General features: G+C 50.0%; 2 protein-coding genes across 2 annotated transcripts; both read left to right on the forward strand.

Annotated features, from left to right (window-relative positions):
* The first annotated feature begins 13,605 nt into the window (after window positions 1-13,605).
* Window positions 13,606-14,436, forward strand: LOC126260284 (ankyrin repeat domain-containing protein 65-like). The gene has a single exon (XM_049957609.1). The coding sequence runs from the start codon at window positions 13,606-13,608 to the stop codon at window positions 14,434-14,436; it is 831 nt and encodes a 276-aa protein (XP_049813566.1).
* Window positions 14,437-18,993: 4,557 nt separating this feature from the next.
* Window positions 18,994-19,515, forward strand: LOC126260285 (ankyrin repeat domain-containing protein 65-like). The gene has a single exon (XM_049957610.1). It carries the CDS (start codon window positions 18,994-18,996, stop codon window positions 19,513-19,515), a length of 522 nt encoding a protein of 173 aa, XP_049813567.1.
* Window positions 19,516-20,125: the final 610 nt, after the last annotated feature.

The following is a 20,125-nucleotide window of genomic DNA, read 5'->3' on the forward strand; positions in this document are numbered from 1 at the left end:
GGGTTCGAGTTGGTACTGGTTTTTAGTTCTCCACAGACCCAGGAGACTGGCATCCCACAGGGTTCTGTATTGAGTGTACTTCTTTTCCTAATTGCTATCGATGGACTTGTGGCCTCTGTTGGACCTTTGGTCCCTGCTGCTCTGTATGTGGACGATTTCTGCATTTGGGTTAGTTCCTCTTTGATGACATCCGCAGAGCGGCAGCTCCAGGGAGCTATACGACGTGCCTCTGCATGGACCCTCCACAGGTTTCAATTCTCTCCTTTAAAATCGTGGGTGGTCCACTTCTGTCGCTGTACTACGATCCACCCCGATCCAGAGCACTATCTCAATTCACTGTGGTCCCACAGTTTCGTTTCCTTGGTCTTCTTTCCGACAACAAACTCGCTTGGTTGCCTCATATCAGACTTCTGAAAGTAGGATGTTTCCATAAACTCAATGTTCTTCGCTTCCTTGCCCACACCTCTTGGGGTGTTGACAGCTCCTTCCTTCTCTGCCTTTATTGTGCTTTAGCTCTGCCTCGCTTGGACTATGGTTGTCAAATTTATGGTTAGACTGCTCCTTCCACACTGCATGTGCTGGATCCAGTCCACCATCATGGTATCTGTTTGGCCACCGGTGCCTTCCCTACTAGCCCTGTTGACAGTCTCCTGGTTGAAGTTGGGATCCCCCCCCCCCCTTTGTGTTCGGCGGCCTCTGCTGCTGGTGTCTTACGCAATCGCTGTCTGTTCCTCTCCCACTCATCCTTCCTAGTCTATCTTGTTTCCAGACCATGGACGTCGCCCACCTGATTCCCACCCTCGGGCAGCCCCCCTGCGGGTCCGGGGTAAGAATAGGCCCGAGGTATTCCTGCCTGTCGTAAGAGGCGACTAAAAGGAGTTTCAACCGTTTTTCCTTTCATGTGATGGTCCCCCTTGGGGTTTGACCTCCATTTTTCAAAATTCTACAGAAGTACGAGCCTTTTGGGGAAGGACGCCTTAAGTGGTGTACCACTGGTCCTCAGTGCACTAAGACCGTGGCACTCAGCATTGTAACGGCGTTGTAACCACACCCACTATTCCTCCAATTGGGCCTAAACGCCTGAAGGGTTGCACAAGTTACGCCCATAGTGCGTCCCCATCTGCACCTACGATCATGATGGACTTTCCATGGCACCCGAAATCCAGCAGGGTAGCCAGCCCGTTGTGGTGGGGTCGTCATGTACCCTCTAGGTAGTAGCCCCCTGACAACACAGGGATCGTACTGCCGATACCTGAGCTGTACCCTCCCCCACGTCGGCCCGATTCCTTGGGGCATCAGGACTCCCGGCAACGGTCATCCTGCCAGATGGCCCTTGCTAAGGCTGGGTGGCGCCTGTGGGGAGAGCCCCTGGTCGGAGTGGGTGGTATCGGGGTGGACGTTTCGCAGATGAAACGTAAACACGTATCAGGTCGCTCTGTGGCAGAGTTTTTCAAAAGGAAGTACTTCCCCGCTACTTGGTCTGTTCTCGAACCAATGGGGGACGTTCGCCACCTCCAAGCCCATGTTCTTTGTTCAGCACATTGAGGACATCTTTGGGGAAATCGAGGCTCTCAGTAAGATGCGTTCGGGGTCCGTTCTTATAAAGACCACCTTCGCCACACAGTCGGCGGCGCTCCAGGCGTGCGATCGCCTAGGGGACATCCCAGTGTCCATTGTCCCGCATCTGGCACTAAATAGGACGCAGGGGGTTTTTTTCATCGGAACCTCCTGCTGCGATCTGATGAGAAGCTCAGGGCCAACCTGGAGCGCCGAGGCGTGCATTTCGTCCGGAGTGTCCAGCGCGGCCCCAAAGACCGTCTCATCGACACCGGGGCCTTTATCCTCGCCTTCGATGGGGACGTTCTCCTGGAGAAGGTAAAGGTGATGTGCTACAGGTGCGACGTGCGACCTTATGTCCCGCCTCCTATGCGCTGTTTTCGGTGTTTGCACTTTGGGCACATGTCGTCACGGTGTGAGGCTGAGCCCCTTTGTGGCGATTGTGGCCGTCCTCTTCGTGAGGAACATACATGCACCCCACCACCTCGGTGCGTTAATTGTCCTGGCATCCACTCGCCTAGATCCTTAGACTGCCCCACATATCAGAAGGAGAAGATAAAAGAACTCAAAACTTTGGATCGTCTCTCTTATTCTGAGGCCAGGAAGAAGTATGACCCCCTCCATCCCGTGCCGTTGACCACTTCGTTTGCCTCAGTTGTGTCCACTCCTTCCGCGGTATCCTCACACCTATCCTGTCCCCCCTCCACCTCCTCCCCCATCTGGGGTCTCTCCCTCCGCCTCCCAAATCCCTCCCTTCCAAATCTTCCTCCCCCGTGGCCCCCGCCCCATCTGCCCCAGGGCCCCTCCTCCTCCTCCTCCTCCTCCTCCTCCTCCTCCTCCTCCCCCACGCCGCCTGAGAAGCGATCCTCTTCTCAGGCGTCCACCGGGGAAACGTTCCGGACCCCAGCTTCAGAGATCCGGCGTTCCAAAACGGACCCCGCGCGTGAGGACCTTCTTCGGGTCCAGCCCACCATCCCTGTGCCTCCTCGGACTTCCAAGAAGGCCTCCAAGAAGTAGTCTCTATCCCCCTCTCCACCCCGGCGCGTTTCGTCTGACGCTCCATCCGTGAGTCGCTGCTCCCGGCCGTCCTCAATTTCGCCGGGACGATCTGCTGCCAGGCGGTCAGCTGGCCTCTCGTCGGCAAATGATGCTGCCCCTCCTACACAACCAGGGACAGCGGCCGCAGCTGGCGACGACTCGATGGAACAGGATCCGCCTCCCGCCGGTTGTAGCGTTGTTCCCTCGAAACCTGGCCCTCCGCGGCCGTCGAGGTGACCAGCTCTTCCCCTGTCTCGTTCCCCCCTTTTTGACTAGCGATGGCCTTGTTACATTGGAACATAGGTAATCGATCTAATTGGGAGGAATTACAACTGCTCCTCCACCTGCACTGTCCGCTCGTCCTTGGTCTCCAGGAAACCAAGTTGCGCCAGACTGACCGTATTGCCTTTACCCACTATACCTCGGAGCGGTATGACCTCACCCCTGTGGACGGTATACCAGCTCATGGTGGGGTCATGTTGCTCGTTCGGGACGATGTCTATTACCATCCCATCCCATTGACCACCCCACTCCAAGCAATAGTTGTCCGTATTACTCTTTCTGCTTTTACTTTTTCAGTTTGTACCATCTACACTCCATCGTCATCCGCAGTTAGTCAGGCTGACATGATGTACGTGATTGTTCAGCTTCCCCCGCCGTTTTTATTGTTTGGCGACTTCAATGACCATCATCCTCTTTGAGGCTCTCCTGCATCCTGTCAAAGAGGCTCACTCTTGGCGGATGTCTTCAACCATCTCAATCTTGTCTGCCTCAATACTGGCGCCCTGACCTTCCTCTCGGACTCTACTCATACCTACTCCCACTTGGACCTCTCGATCTGTTCTACCACTCTTGCCCGTCGGTTCGAGTGGTGTGTCCTTTCTGACACCTATTCGAGCGACCACTTCCCCTGTGTCGTTCGTCTCCTGCACCACACCCCATCCCCACATCCTTCGAGCTGGAACATACTGAAAGCTGACTGGGGACTTTACTCCTCCCTGGCGATCTTTCCGGACCACGATTTTCTCACTTGTGACAGTCCGGTCGAATACCTCACGGCTGTTACCGTCAATGCTGCCGAACATTCCATTCCTCGTACTACCTCTTCTTCACGTCGCGTTTCCGTCCCCTGGTGGAACGAGGCTTGCAGAGACGCCATCCGTGCTCGACGACTTGCCTTACGCACCTTTCGCCGCCATCCTACGTTGGCGAATTGTATTGGATACAAACGACTCCGAGCGCAGTGCCGTAGAGTCATCAAAGCCAGCAAAAAAGGTTGTTGGGCCTCTTTCACCAGCTCCTTTAACATTTTTACTCCCTCTTCTGTCGTATGGGGTGGCCTGCGCCGGCTGTTGGGCATTAAGGCCCACTCCTCGGTACCTGGCCTGACCTCAGGTAAAGAGTTCCTCGTTGATCCTGTGGCTGTCTCCAACGCCTTTGGCCGGTTTTTCGCGGAGGTTTCAAGCTCCGTCCATTACCACCCTGCCTTCCTTCCCAGGAAAGCGACAGAAGAGGCTCGGCGACCTTCCTTCCACTCGCTAAATCTGGAAACTTATAATGCCCCCTTTACTATGCGGGAACTCGAACGTGCGCTTGCACTGTCCCGGTCCTCTGCTCCGGGGCCAGATGACATTCACGTTCAGATGCTGGCACACCTTTCTCTGGCGGGCAAAAGCTTCCTTCTTCGTACCTACAATCGCGTCTGGACCGAAGGTCAAGTCCCCATGCGTTGGCGTGACGCCGTCGTTGTTCCTATACCCAAACCTGAGAAGGATAGACACCTTCCTTCTAGTTACCGCCCCATTTCCCTTACAAGCTGTGTCTGTAAGGTGATGGAGTGCATGGTTCATGCTCGGTTAGTTCGGATTCTTGAATATCGACGGCTATTTACCAATGTCCAATGCGGCTTTCGTCGCCGCCGCTCCGCTGTTGACCACCTTGTGACCTTGTCGATTCATTATTAACAACTTTTTGCGAAGGCGCCACACTGTAGCCGTGTCCTTCGATTTGGAGAAGGCTTAAGATACCTGTTGGAGAGGAGGTATCCTCCGCACTATGCACAGGTGGGGCCTACGCGGTCGCCTGCCCCTTTTTATCGATTCCTTTTTAACGGATCGAAAGTTTAGGGTATGTGTGGGTTCCGTATTGTCCGACGTCTTCCTCCAGGAGAATGGAGAGCCTCAGGGCTCCGTCTTGAGCGTAGCCCTTTTTGCCATCGCGATCAATCCAATTATGGATTGCATTCCATCTAATGTCTCGGGCTCTCTTTGTCGATCGCGATTTACTGCAGTGCCCAGAGAACATGCCTCCTGGAGTGCTGCCTTCAGCGTTGTCTAGACAGCCTATACTCATGGAGCGTGGCATGGCTTCCGGTTCTCTGAAGAGAAGACAGTTTGTTTCAACTTTTGGCGATATAAAGCGTTCCTTCCGCCATCCTTACATCTCGGTCCCGTTGTTCTCCCATTTGTGGAAACAACTAAGTTTCTAGGGCTCAGATTGGACAGGAAACTTTGGTCTCCACATGTCTCTTACTTGGCGGCCCATTGTACACGTTCCCTTAATATCCTCATTTCTTAGTGGTTCATCTTGGGGAGCGGATCGTACTGTCCTGCTTCGCTTGTATCGGTCCATAGTCCGATGGAAGCTGGATTATGGGAGCTTCGTCTACTCGTCTGCTTGACCATCTCTCTTACGCCGTCTCACCTCCATCCACCATCGGGGGTTACGTCTTGCGACCGGAGCCTTCTACACTAGTCCTGTCGAGAGTCTTTATGCTGAAGCTGCCGAATTACCATTGACCTACTGGCGCGACGTACTGCTTTGTCGGTATGCCTGCCGGCTGTTGTCTATGCCCGACCACCCCTCTTACCAGTCCTTCTTCGCCGATTCTCTCGACCGTCAGTACGGGTTGTATGTGTCTGCCCTGCTGCCCCCTGGAGTCCGCTTCTGTCGCCTGCTTAGACAATTGGATTTTGCCCTCCCTACCACCTTCAGAGAGGGTGAGAGCCCGTCACCACCTTGGCTCCAGGCTCCGGTTCATATTTATCTCGACCTCAGCTCACTCCCGAAGGAGGGTACTCCGGCTGCAGTGTATTGCTCACGGTTTGTCGAACTTCGTGCTCGACTTGCCGGTCACACCTTTATTTACACCGATGGCTCCGAAACTGACGATGGTGTAGGCTGTGCCTTTGCCGTCGGGGCCGCCACCTTTAAATACCGGCTCCTCGACCAATGTTCCAGCTTTACGGCCGAGCTTTTTGCTCTCCATCAGGCCGTTCAGTATGCCCGCCGCCGCCACCGCCATTCATCGTATGTACTCTGCTCTGACTCACTCAGTGCTCTTCAGAGCCTTGGAGCTCCCTATCCGGTCCATCCCTTAGTTCAACAGATACAGCAGTCCCTCCATTCTTTCGCTGATAATGGTTCTCCTGTCAGCTTTCTGTAGGTTCCCGGACATGTAGGAGTGCCTGGGAAAGAGGCTGCGGATGCTGCAGCCAAGGCTGCAGTCATCTTGCTTCGGCCAGCCTCCCATTGTGTCCCATCATCTGACGTTCGTGGGGATGTTTGTAAGAGGCTTGTCGTTGTGGTGGGATGCTTGCTCATCCCTCCAAGGAAACAAGCTCCAGGCAGTAAAACCGCTCCCAACTGCTTGGACAACCTCCTCCCGACCATCTCGGCGAGAGGAGGTCCTTCTGACCAGGTTGCGGATTGGGCATTGCCGGTTTAGCCACAGCTACCTGCTCTCCGGTGACCCAGCCCCGCAGTGCCCTTGTGGTCAGGCATTAACAGTGCGCCATGTTTTATTGTCGTGTCCCCGTTTTAGTCAATCTAGTGTTGTCCTGTCCCTGCCATCTACTTTACCGGATATTTTAGCTGATGACGCTCGAGCAGCTGCTCGTGTTCTGCGTTTTATAACTTTGACTGGCTTGTCCAAAGACATCTAACCTTTTTACTTATATTATCTGCATCTTTGTCAGGTCTTTCTGGTGTCCCCCTCTCCCCTTGAGTTTTACTAGATTCCATGTGCTCTAACAACAGTGACTGGGCGCTAATGTCCTCAGTAGTTGAGCACCCTTAAACCCCACAAAAAAAACCTCGGGCAGGTTTACTGGTTGGGCTCCGCATTTCGTCTCTTCACTGTTATTTTCAGCTTCCTTCTTTGTCCTGTCTTCCACATTCGCCCCCACCCCCCTTGGTTAGTTCCTCGCCCCTGAATTCAGATGGATCTCCGCTGAGATCCGAAAGATTCCATTAACCCGATGGTGTTCCGTTCCTTTTTCCACCGAATTTTATGTGAGTTTCAGGATGCTGTTGTTTTTTACACCAATGGCTCTAAATCTGCTGATTGTATGGGATATGCCTTTATGTCCTCTGTTGGCACGGAAAATAATCTGCTGCCATCTAGATGTGGGGTGTTTACTGTGGAACTGATGGAAATTTCGCAGACCCTTACCTTTATTAAGCAGTCCCAACACAACGTGTTTTGTTATGTTCAGACTCAATGAGTGGCCTTCTGGCTATTGACCGGTGTTTTTCGCGCCATCATGTGGTCTCTGCCATCCATGACCATCTCGCTGATCTTCACCGTGCTGCTTGTTCCATTGACTTCCTTTGGGTCCCTGGCCATGTGGGTATCCCAGGTAATGAGCTTGCTGATAGTTTGGCTGAGGGAGCAGTCACTTACCACCCCCCCCCCCCCCGTTCTCTGTAATCCCTCCTGCAGCGGATTTACAGCTTCACACCAAATCCAATTTCGCACAATCATGGGCCAACTCTTGGGAGGTTACCTCCTTGTCTAACAGACTTCATGCAATTAAGGTGACACCAGGGCTGTGGCGGTCTTCCTTTCACTTCTCCCAAAGGGACTCTACCACACTGTCATCTCCACATTGGCCATACCAGGCTGACCCATGGTTTTCTTTTGTGTAATGAGTCACCACCACTTTGTGGTTGTGGAGCCTTCCATTCAGTAGCCCACATTTTGGTGGAATGCCCCCTTCTCTTGGCTCTGTGTACTAAGTAAAGACTCCCCTGCACTTTACCTTTACTGTTGGCTGACGATTCCCAGATAGTCGAACTGGTTCTGGGAAAGTGGTTTTTATTCTCAGTTTTAAGGTTTTTAATCTCACTCTGGTGTTGGGGCAGGGCAGTGAGTGTTGGGGTATCTCCCACTGTAAGCTGTGTTTAGACATTCCAGACTCCCCTCCCTGACAAAGTTCCTCTTCTTCCCCTTTTACTCTGTTTTTATCACTTTTTAGAATTTGTTGGTCTCCTTTACCCATACACACTTCTACATTCTAGCGGTTGAACGCTTTTAAGTCTCAGGTGATCTTGCCTCTACTGCTTCAGAGGTGGGATATTTCCTGCATCTAGCATAGCCTTGGGGTCACTCTCTTGCTGACTTACCTCATTTTGTTTTTACCACTGACGACATGACTGCACTTTTACGTTTTTTAGCCTTTTCCCTTTCATCGTTCTGACTTTTCTGAGATGTCAAACTATCTTAATGTATCACATTTGAAACAAGGGACTGATGACCTTGTTGTCTGGTCCCTTCAACCCCAATCAACCAACCGACCAAAATGACGACACAGGAAATAACTGACTGCAATGTATATCTTCCTCCGAATGGTTCAGTACCCCTGAATGTATTAGCTGCACTGATTGATCAACTCCCTAAACCTTTCCTACTTTTGGGAGATCTTAACGCCGTATGCCTTGTGGGATGATACTATGCTTACTGAGGCAGACTTGTCAAACTTTACTGTCTGTTCGACCTCTGCCTCGTAAAACATTTCTGTTGGCAGCTACTTAGTCACTAATTTTCAATCAATTTTTCTCCCATCAACCCACTGGAGAGCACATGACTACATGTATCGTAGTGACCACTTCCCCATCTTCCAGTCACTGCCTCAGTGTGGGGCCCACGGACGACTGGCCAGATGGGCTTTAAACAAGGTGGACTGGGAAACTCATCTCTGCTGTCACTATTGAATCTTCCCCACACAGTAACATCGATGTGATGGTAGAGCAGGTGACTACAACAATTGTTTCTGCAGCATAAAACGCGGTCCCTCGCTCTTTAGGGTACCCAAGGCGTATGGCAGTCATTTGGTGGTCGCCGGAGGTCGCTGAAGCAATTGAGGAGCTTCGGCGAGCTCTAAAGCAGCATAAGTGGTACCCTTCCCTGGAGCACCTCATAGCTTTTAAATAGCTATGTGCCCTTTTTCGCTACTTTATCAAACAATGGAAGGAGGAGTGTTTGGAGAGATAAATCTCCACCATAGACCACCACACATCTTACCAGGTCTGAGAAAGATCAAACGTGTTTTCTGGTACCAGGCCCCTAAAGTTTTCCCAGTGTTAACATAAATGTGACGCAAAACGAGATTGCTGAGCACTTTGCTGAGCACTATGCTCGAGCCTCTGCAACTGAGAACTACCCGCAAGCTTTACGCACTCCCAAACGGCTGGAAGGGTAAGTCCTCTAGTTCACTACACGCCACAGTGAATCCTATAACGCCCCATTTACAGAGTGGGAGCTCCTCATTGCCCTTGCAGATTACCCTGGCACAGCTCGTGGGCCTGATCACATCCACAGCCAGATGATTAAACATCTCTCGTCTGACTACAAGCGACATCTCCTCGGATCTGGTGCGATGGCGTCTTTCCATCGCAATGGCGGGAGAGCACCATCATTCCGATGCTCAAACCCGGTCAAAACCAGCTTGATGTGGATAGCTAACGGCCCATCAGTCTCACAAACTTTCTTTGTAAGGTGCTGGAACGTATGGTGTCAGCAGTTGGGTTGGGTCTTGGAGTCACGTGGCCTAGTGGCTCCATGTCAGGGCGGCTTTCACCAGGGTCGCTCTAACATAATATTTTTTCCCTCGATTCTGCCATCCGAACAGCCTTTTTCAGATGGAAACACCTGGGTGCATTTTTTTTTTTGATTTACGAAAAGTGACACCATCTGGTGACATCATATGCTCGCCACATTATGCAAGTGGGGTCTCAGAGGGCAGCTCCCGATCTCTCTCTCTCTCTCTCTCTCTCTCTCTCTCTCTCTCTCTTTCTCCACACTTTCTGTGTCGAAGTTGGTGTCTCCCATAGTTCCTCCCATATCCAGGAGAATGGGTTCTCACAGGGCTCTATATTGAGTGTCTATTTTTAGTGGCCATTAACGGTCTAGCAGCAGCTCTAGGGCCGTCCACATCACCCTCCCTGAATGCAGACGACTTCTGCATTTCGTACTGCACCACCAGTGCTGGTGTTGATGTGCTGCCTACAGGGAGCCATCCACAAGCTGCAGCCATAGGCTCGAGCCCACAGTTTCCAGTTTTCGGCTGCAAAGTCGTTGTTACGCACTTCGTCGTCGTACTGTTCATCCAGAACCAGAACTTTACTTTAGTAACGATCCACTCACTGTAGTGAAGACATATCGATTCTTAGGACTGGTTTTCGATGACCAATTGACTTGCCTTCCTCACTGTCAGCTGAAGCGGAAGTGCTGACAGCACCTGAATGCCCTCTGCTGCCTGAGCAATAACATACTGGGGTGAAGATAGCTCTACGCTGCTGCAGCTCTACAGAGCCCTTTTTCAACCCAGTGCACGACTGTGGCATTCGCCTGGCGACAGGAGCTTTTAGGATGAGTCTGGTGACCAGCGTCCTTGTGGAGGCTGGAGTCCCTCCATTGCAGGTTAGGCATGCACAACTGCTGGCCAGTTGCATTGCACACATTCATAGTTCTCCTGAGCATCCGAATCACTGTCTCCTTTTCCCACCCATGGCAGTTCGTATCCCCCATCAGAGTCCCAGGTCAGGGCTTCCAATTGCAGTTCGTTTCTGATCTCTTCTTTCCGAACTGGAGTCCTTGCCTTTACTGCCTCTACTAGAGGTCTATTTACGTACACCTCCATGGTGTACACCTAGGCCGCAGCTTCGCCTGGCGCTTTCACATGGCCCTAAGGACTTGGTTAACCCTGCGGCTCTCCATTGCCACTTCCTCTAGATTCTGGACATGTACCAAGGCCACTAAGTACTTTATACCAATGGCTCGATGGCTGATGATCACATCGGCTGCCCATATGTCTATGGAGGACATATTGAACAGCATTCCTTGCCCAATGGCTGCTTCGTGTTTTCACTGCCAAGATGGTGACTATATTTTATGCTCTGAGCATTTCCATTCATACCCTGGGAAGTCGTTTCTTCTGTGTACTGACTGCTTGAGCAGCCTACAAGCTATCGACCAGTGGTACCCTCATCATTCTTTGGTATCGTCCATCTAGGAGTCAATCTATGCCATGGAACGGTCCAGTTGTCCAGAGGTGTTTGTGTGGACCTCAGGTCACGTCGGGATCCCAGGCAACGAACTTGCTGACCAAACAGGTTACACAGAGATCGGCTTCTCTGCAACTGACCTGACCTGTGTTCAGTACTACACTGCAACGTTTTGTTGCTTTGGGAGATGGAATGGCATAACCTCAGTACACACAGAAAACTGTGTACCATTAAGGAGACTACGAATGTGTGGAAGACCACCACATGTGCCTCTTGCAGGGACTCTGTGGTTCTGTCGGCTCCACATTGACCATATTGGGGTGACACATGGTTACCTCGTGCACCGTTATCACCTACCTCAGTGTCGGTGCAGTGGCCGGCTGATAGTGGCCCATATCTTGAGCTGTTCGTTTTTGTCTGCCCTGCGACAGACTCTTCAGTTACTGGACTCGTTGCCATTAATTTTAGCTGACGCCTCATTGGCTAGTTTAGTTTCACATTTTATGTGACGGTGGGTTTTGCATTCTATGTAAGTTTTCGCGCATGTCCTTTGTCCCTTTGTGTTCTCCACTCTAATGCCTTTAGGGTGGATGTCTTAATGTGTCGCTGAGTGGCTGGCTTTTCCTTTTTATTCTCGTGGTCGACCAGCCACGGTCATCTGCTCTCTTGTTTTTACCCCTTCTGTTTCTTGCCTCTGTGGTTTTATTTTCCTGTTTTGTCCATAGTGGTGTTGGTTGTCCTTCTGTCGTTCTTCCGGTTCTTCCTTTCTCCTGTTATACTGTAAGTCTTTTTCTTATTTCCTTTATGTAAGTATTTTACTGGGAACAAGGGGGCTGATGACGTCGCAATTTGGTCCCTTGCCCCCTCTTTTAAACCAACCAACCTTAGTGTAAGAGTTCAAAGAACGCTGTCACTTGTTAACTTTTGGAGCCAATGTGATGATTATGTAGGTTCCTGGTCACGTTGATCTGACTGGCATGAAGGCCGCTGACTCTGCTACCAAGGCTGCAGTCCTCTTACCTCAGCCCTCTACTTCTTACACTCCCTCCTACAATCTATGTTGCCGAGTGTCAAGAGATGGTGTCCCTTTTGCATCACCACTGGTCCTCCCTTCCTGGTAACAAGTTGAGTTGTTAAGCCTCTCCCAGTGGCTTGGACGACCTCCTCCAGGCCCTCTTGCCATGATATGATCTTAACTAGGTTGCGTATTGTGCACTGTCTTCTTAGCCATCGCCATTTGTTCAGTGGTGCTCCCCCACCACTTTGTGCTCATTGCATTCAACCTTTGACAGTGCGCTATTTCCTGATGGAATGCCCTTCATTAACTACTTATGTTTGCTGTGATAGTCATTGGCTGTTTTAGCAAACACATGGGATGTCGACTTTTCACTTTTTATCTGTCTTAGCAATATGGCGGAGGACATTTAACCTTTAGTCCAGGGCCTCAGTTTCTCTATGGCGTATATTATAGACCTTTCTCCACGTTCCTGTTTTTAGCTGTCTTTCCTTCTGTTGACTGGGATTAACGTGTGGTCGTTTTTAACTTCTATGGTTGTGTGTGTGTGTGTGTGTGTGTGTGTGTGTGTGTGTGTGTGTGTGTGTGTGTGTGTGTCTAGTTTTTACGCCCTACAACAAAGGCACGCACGACAGTCTTCTGCTGCCACAGCCCAGTAACGTCAAATTTCGACACATTGTCGTAATGAATACGTTCGTCGCACGTTCAGCATTGATTGCTGCAATTATCTCGCGCAGTGCTGCTTTTGTTACCGCTGACAACTTCAGCCACTGCATTGTCTATGGGGAGATGTAGTGGCTGAAATCTGGTGTTCTTGGCACACTCTGGCTCTCGGAATATTGAATTCCCTAACAATTTCAGAAATAGAATCTCTCACGCTTAGTTCAGACTACTGTTCTACATTGAAAGTCTGTAAATTTCCGTTATGCGGCCAAGTTCATGACAGAAACCTTTCCACATAAATCACCTGAGTGATTCTGCTGATCAGCGATACACAGGATCAGCAAATAGATGTTTCATTTTCTTGCAGTTTTCTACAGTGTTGATAATGGTAACACTCCGTTCATCAGCACTCATCAACACAAATCTGTCATGCCCATTATTCCCTTGACTTTGAGTGACAATGGGCTCAAAAAGCTTCAGATTTAAAATAGGATTGTGGTAGTCTTTTCCCTACATGTGTTTATCTCGTCTTATCTTTCTGGGGTGGACATTTTCTGTTGCAGAGTGGATGGCTCATCCTCTTTTATTATTGTGATCAGCCAGCCCAGACGATCCGCTCTATGGTTTTAATACTTCTACTTTTCCTTGTGACGTATGCTTCCCTGTTTTTTTGTACATTCCATTGCTTTTCTTTTTGGGTGTGGTGTGGGGGTTTTTGTACCTTGAGCCTTGCTTGCATCAGGAAAAAGTGAGTGACGACTCTGTAGTTTGGCCCTTTCATACCCTGAACCAACCAACCATTCTACAGTTACTGCTCCAGCAGTGTACAAAATCGTAAAAATTCAGAAATTGGAAGAACTGCAGGTGTTAAGGAACAACAGGCACGATTTAGATTGTATAGCCTGGAGAATATCTAGTTTTGAATGAATTCGGGTTTTTGGTTTCTCAAATAAAAATTATTTTGTATAAATGATCGGTAGAGTGTGAAGTAAATGAAATCTAAAGTGCGACTGCAATGTTTCAGCGGCAGCACGCTTACTGTGGCGATGATGTTCGGGTGTGAGGAGCCACTACCATTTCCCTCGGACTATAGGGCTCTGGATGCCACAGAGGCGAAAGTGGAGGCGGCTATTGCCTCGCTGACAGAGGCCGTCCCGGCAGGGATGGCGCAACATGCACCCCCACTCATAGCTGCCGCGGCTGTCGACGACCGCGAGACGATTCGCCGGTTCGCGGAGTCAGACGACGGCCCGAACGACCGCGGCAACGGCGGCAAAACCTCCCTACACTGGGCGGTCGGCGTGGGCGACGAGGCTATCCTCAGGAGCCTGCTAGTCCTAGGCGAGCGCTGTGCCACGGCTCTGGACCTAGAGGCAGTAGACAGGAACGGCTTCACGGCGCTGCACTACGCGGCGGTGACGCGCAAGTTGTCCGCGACTCGGCTGCTGGTGGAGGCGGGCGCTCAGGTCGACTGCCGCGACCTGGACGGCCAGACGCCGCTGATGAAGGCGGCCAGGTGGGACGACGCGGCGCAGTGCGGCGCCCTGCTGTGCGCGGGGGCCGACGCCGCGGCCGCCGACGCGGCGGGGCAGACGGCTCTGCATGTGGCAGCGGCCGCGGGAGCCGCCGGCGCGCTGAGGCTGCTGCTGTCGGCGCGCGGGGCGGCCGCCGCTGCAGGAGCCGCTGACGCGCTCGGCCGCACGGCGCTGCACTGCGCGCTGCGGCGTTCGCGGCTGGAGGCGGCGCGGATGCTGCTCCCCGCGGCGGCCTACACGCCGCGCGTCGACGACACAGGCAGCACGGAGCTGCACTGGGCGGCCGCCAACGGCGCGCCGGACATCGTGGAGCACCTGCTGCGCCTCGGGCCGCCCAGGTAGGCGCCGGCGGTGGGCGGTCACTTGGCCTCTTCCATTATTTATCCCTTGTCTTCGAGGCAGTCATACAGGGTGTTACAAAAAGGTACGGCCAAACTTTCAGGAAATATTCCTCACACACAAATAAAGAAAAGATGTTATGTGGACATGTGTCCGGAAACGCTTAGTTTCCATGTTAGAGCTCATTTTAGTTTCGTCAGTATGTACTGTATTTCCTCCATTCACCGCAAGTTGGCCCAATTGAAGGAAGGTAATGTTGACTTCAGTGCTTGTGTTGACATGAGACTCATTGCTCTACAGTACTAGCATCAAGCACATCAGTACGTAGCATTAACAAAAAAATGGTTCAAATGGCTCTGAGCACTATGGGACTCAACTGCTGTGGTCATAAGTCCCCTAGAACTTAGAACTACTTAAACTTAACTAACCTAAGGACAGCACACAACACCCAGCCATCACGAGGCAGAGAAAATCCCTGACCCCGCCGGGAATCGAACCCGGGCGTAGCATTAACACGTTAGTGTTATTCACGAACGTGGTTTTGCAGTCAGTGCAATGTTTACAAATGCAGAGTTGGCAGATACCCATTTGATGTATGGATTAGCACGGGGCAAGAACCGTGGCGCGGTACGTATGCATAGACAGATTTCCAGAACGAAGGTGTACCGACAGGAAGACGTTCGACGCAATTTTTTGGCGTCTTAGGGAGCACGGAACATTCCAGCCTATGACTCGTGACTGGGGAAGACCTAGAACGACAAAGACACCTGCAATGGACGAGGCAATTCTTCGTGCAGTTGACGATAACCCTAACGTCAGCGTCAGAAGTTGCTGCTGTTGACCACGTCACTGTATGGAGAGTGCTACGGCAGAACCAGTTGTTTCCATACCATGTACAGCGTGTGCAGGCACTATCAGTAGCTGATTGGCCTCCACGGGTACACTTCTGCGAATGGTTCATCCAACAATCAGTCCTCATTTCAGTGCAAATGTTCTGTTGCTGTGTGTTCCCATTCCATGATTAATGTAATTTGAAGAGAAGTAATAAAATGAGCTCTAACATGGAAAGGAAGCATTTCCGGACACATGTCCACACAACATATTTTCTTTCTTTCTTTGTGTGTCAGGAATGTTTCCTGAAAGTTTGGCCGTACCTTTTTGTAACACCCTGTATATCTGGGAACATATTCCGTATGGTCGTGCCTTCGTTTAGTCTGCATCGGGGTACCGTGTCGAACGCTTTCCGGAGATCTATAAATAGGGAATTTGCCTGTTTGTGTCTTCTTACATGATTGTGTAAGTGTAAATCTAACAGTGCAAATAAAAAATTCTAATGGTGGTACTGACTTTAAAGAGAAGTTTTGTCCTTCAGTCAATTCTTTCTTCGTATTCTCCTAGGTAAATGTAGTCAGTTTCATACTGTTTTCATTCCTATGTCTTCCAAAGCTTTTCTCTATCATCCCAACCTGATTTCAAAGATAAATTGTCGTGTTGATCTTACCCACTTACTCAGAATTCCGATCCTGAATTAATCTAGTTGCTTCATGCACAACATGGAGTACTATTTATCTGGCTACTTAAAGAAATTTACATACTTGTAATTAAATTATTTAAGTAATTAAACTAATAATTTTCCAGCTCCGTTTTTCTCTAATGGTTAGGAAGGGCTTGGGCTGGTGGTGACTCTGAGTTTCTGAATTTTATCATTTGTGTGAGAGAAGCAACTCGATGAGAAATGTCGTAAAGATAGTAATATGTTAGTGTATTTTTCGCTGTGTCCACATATTTTTGTAACTCCTGTATTTTGATAGAGCAACTACTGCCAAATGCAGTTAAGGGGACATTGTATGTCCTATGCCACCAACGTTACATTATCGAATTTTGTGACCCATTATCTTGAACTTTTTAAGATACCAACTTATTTTCCATAATTATTGACTGCTCCTTTCTAGATAGACTGAACTAGAATTATTACTAAAATTGTATTGTGGGGCATGTTATCTTCGTTCACTTAATTTTTTGACAATTTTGTAAATAAACATAAAAACAAAAAAAACTTGGGATATTTTAATTTAGTTCCATATGTGTTGAGTCTCTCACTTGGCATGCTGTGAAAATTTCATGTCTCTACCATCAGTACTTATTAGAAAACGGGTCTTTTATTGCAAAAAATGTAGTTCAGAGCTATTGAGGTTTAAAACTTTAGTACAAATTCTTATACAGATTTACATTTCTGCGTCTTTTATGCTCTAGAATTGCCCTGGCCAATAGTCTCTCTTCAGTGTCACAACAGCCCAGTGCTTTCCACCTCCTTTTTTTCTTGTTTCTTTTGTCATCTGCTGAGCAGCTAACTCTGCTTCACGTACACGAAGCCCGTCCAGTTCCCGCAGTCCTTCAGTTGTGGTCTGTCCAAATCTTTCCCCTATCTTTTCCAGAACCTTATGTCTTTCAGATCCCACCATTATTACAGCATCAGACGCTGCCAACTTTAGAGAAATACTCTTTCAGGGACACAGCACCAGACATTATTGAAGGACTCACATTCTGGGTCTTCCCATGTAAACACTTCTTTAGTAGCTCAGGATTTGCCAAATATCTTAAATAGGATTGCCTCCATTACTGCCAAAGGAAGAAATGTCTGTGTAAACTCGTGCCGGGTGCCAGAAAATTCACCTTGCCTATATTTACACTGTTTGCTGGAGGTGGACACAAAGCATGACATGGCTTTTCATCGGTTAATATTCGATGAAAGAAAGTGCTCCACACAGCTCTTTTCATCTCCTCTAAATAGTTATTTCTAATGGTGTTCCATATTCCTGTTATTCACCAATTACTTTGTTAGTCTTCCAGGACATTTTATTGGTTTGCCATCAGTTTCGTTACCGGCTTGGTTTTCAGATTTATTCGTAATACCAGCTTCTGAGACGCAGCAATAGGCACAGAACAGAACAAAGCAAAGAAAGTCACAGCCTTCTAGATTGTGTAGTTCCCAAGATGACTGCTCAACTGTGGCAGCATATGTGAAGCTGCGAAATTTGACAGCCACACGTCAACATTCAAAATATTATTTGAAAGTCCCACAATTGTCTGATTTTAATGAATTATATACCATGTAAGGTGGTGTGGTCTCCTGACCTTCATTTCTTACATATTCCGTCCTCACAATCGTATTCTGAACATAAAGATGCTTCATTCGAACCCAAACTCGATAAGGGAGTCAATTTTGTATGAATCCATGTAAGAGATACGCAAATCTAATAAGTAAATAGCAAGTGCGCAGTGAGGTTCTAAAAGTCGAGTCTGGCGTACACATGACAGCCGCAGGCAGCAGTTGTCGCAGCTCACGGTATTGTGTTCTGTAGTGGACTGACAAGGCAGCCAGTCCACAGTGACGGGTAACCGAAAGGCACGCGTACACACACGCCGACTGGCGTTAAGTCTGAAACAGGATACGTTATGAATGCTATAAAGAAAAGAACGGAGCTTCTCATATACTTAACTTTATTCCCTCTTGTGGTACATCGCTATGGTTAACACAAGTGAGACTCTCTCCAGATATGGTTAACTGCGCCTTGCTAGGTCGTAGCCATGGACTTAGCTGAAGGCTATTCTGTCTCTCGGCAAATGAAAGGCTTCGTACGTGTAGTCGCTAGCAATGTCGTCCGTACAACTGGGGCGAGTGCTAGTGCGTCTCTCCAGACCTGCCGTGTGGTGGCGCTCGGTCTACGATCACACAGTGGCGACACGCGGGTCCGACATGTACTAATGGACCGCGGCCGATTTAAAGCTACCACCTAGCAAGTGTGGTGTCTAGCGGTGACACCACATGTTCTACAGTGTGTGCGAGCTCCATCTGTCTTCCCTAACAGTACACTCCACTACATTTCTCACACAACAGCCTTAACTGTACCTAGAAAAGTTATTAAAGTTGTGTAGGCAGGGCTCTCAGCCATTCTGCCGAGTAAATAACATTCTTAAAGAAAAGGGAGAAAAGAACCTTTCCATACTTTGTAAATTAATAGCATTCCCATCCATAAGAGGCAATCTACTGTTCCGAAAAGAATCCGGAAAATTTATTATTTTATAAGAAAAAGTTTGACTTGATTTCTTACAATTTTTTTGTAATAAATAATTTTTCGTTCGTTTAATGTTTTTCTTGCACTAACTAGCAATACTCCCATACCCAAGTATCCCACTAGTTACGTAAGAATATATAGAATATTTGTGTGTGTCTTTCCCTTACAGAGGATGACTCCAGAAGATATTTGTTGCTGAATGTTTTAAAAGCAGTTCTTGTTGGTACATTAGGAGCATCTGTCTGACTTCTGTAGTAGTGTGAGGTGGAAACTTTCCTGCAGGAGCCAAAGGGTACTTGTTGGATTAATCAATTGCGCAACTTGATTAAAATAAAACCCACACACTCACAACCAAAATGTTCAGGAAAGTCCGAAGTACAATATGGAGTAGAAAACAGAAAATGTCAAGTTTCAACGAATGTCACGTACAATGTCCACTTAATCGCCCGCGTCTGCACCCAGGTGGCCCCGTGACGAGAGAGGCATGACGCCGCTGATGCGGGCGCTGGAGGCGCGCAACGAGTCCACGGCGGCTCTGCTGCTGGAGGCGCCGTGCTGCCTGGAGCCGGCCGCCGACGCGGCGGGTCTGACGCCGCTGCACTGGGCGGCTCGGGCCGGGATGCCGGGGGCGGCGGCGCGGCTGCTGGGGGCGGGCTGCCCCGCGTGGGCGCCCGACGCCGCGGGCCGCGACGCGCTCACATGGGCGCTGCTCGCAGACGACGAGGAGACGGCGGCGGCGCTGGTGCGCCTGGCCGGCTTCCGCCAGCGCGCCGACCACTTCGGGCGCACCGCGGCGCACGTGGCCGCGACGCGCGCCGGCGCCCCCGCCGTGCTGGAGCTGCTGCGCCGCGGCGCCGACGCGGACGCGGTCGACGCGGAGGGCCTGACGCCGCTGACGTGCGCGCTGCGCTACAACGCGGCCGCCGTGGCAGACATCGTGCGCTGCTACTCTGCCGACGCGGCGGCGGCGGGGGCGGGGGCGGCGGAGGACCGCGACATGGAGTAGAGCGCGCTGCGTTGTGCCACTGCACTGCCAGGGGAGGCACACTTGGAGCAGAAGGTGGGTGCCAGCACGTCCGCAACGCCCGGGAACGAAGAGTTTGGGGCGAGACTTCGTACGACAGCAAAAAGGACAAGTGCCTCCTGGAGTGCATCCTCTCCACCTGCAAGTGATTAGCCATCCTCCCTACACGTACCATTTATCCTTCTATGAGGAAGAAAGCTGATAATCCCTAGCAATTCTGTGAGTAGCTCAAAACGAATGACGTTGAATTTTTAAACCCAGATAATAACGAAGTTGCGGTTTCATTGGTGAACTCTGCTGGAACAAAGAATTTGCAAAAATGTTTCTTTCTGTCGAGTGTTTTAAATTGCTAAAAATATGTACTGTGTATCTGTGAATCTTCCAGACTGAATTCACCCAAGTCGCACAGATAACACTGCCAGCCTGCATGAGAATGTGTCCAGTTCAAATAAAAGCATAAAACATCGCTTCTGTGTTTTTCTGATCTGCCACATTGAATCACTACTTCACTCCCTGAATCTTGTTTGGCAGCAGACAGTGTCAATCGCATTTCTTCGAAAATGCCTTCTATCACATTTCAGAAATATTCAAC

The sequence above is a fragment of the Schistocerca nitens genome, chromosome 5, assembly GCF_023898315.1.
Source record: "Schistocerca nitens isolate TAMUIC-IGC-003100 chromosome 5, iqSchNite1.1, whole genome shotgun sequence".
In the NCBI taxonomy this organism is placed as follows: domain Eukaryota; kingdom Metazoa; phylum Arthropoda; class Insecta; order Orthoptera; family Acrididae; genus Schistocerca; species Schistocerca nitens.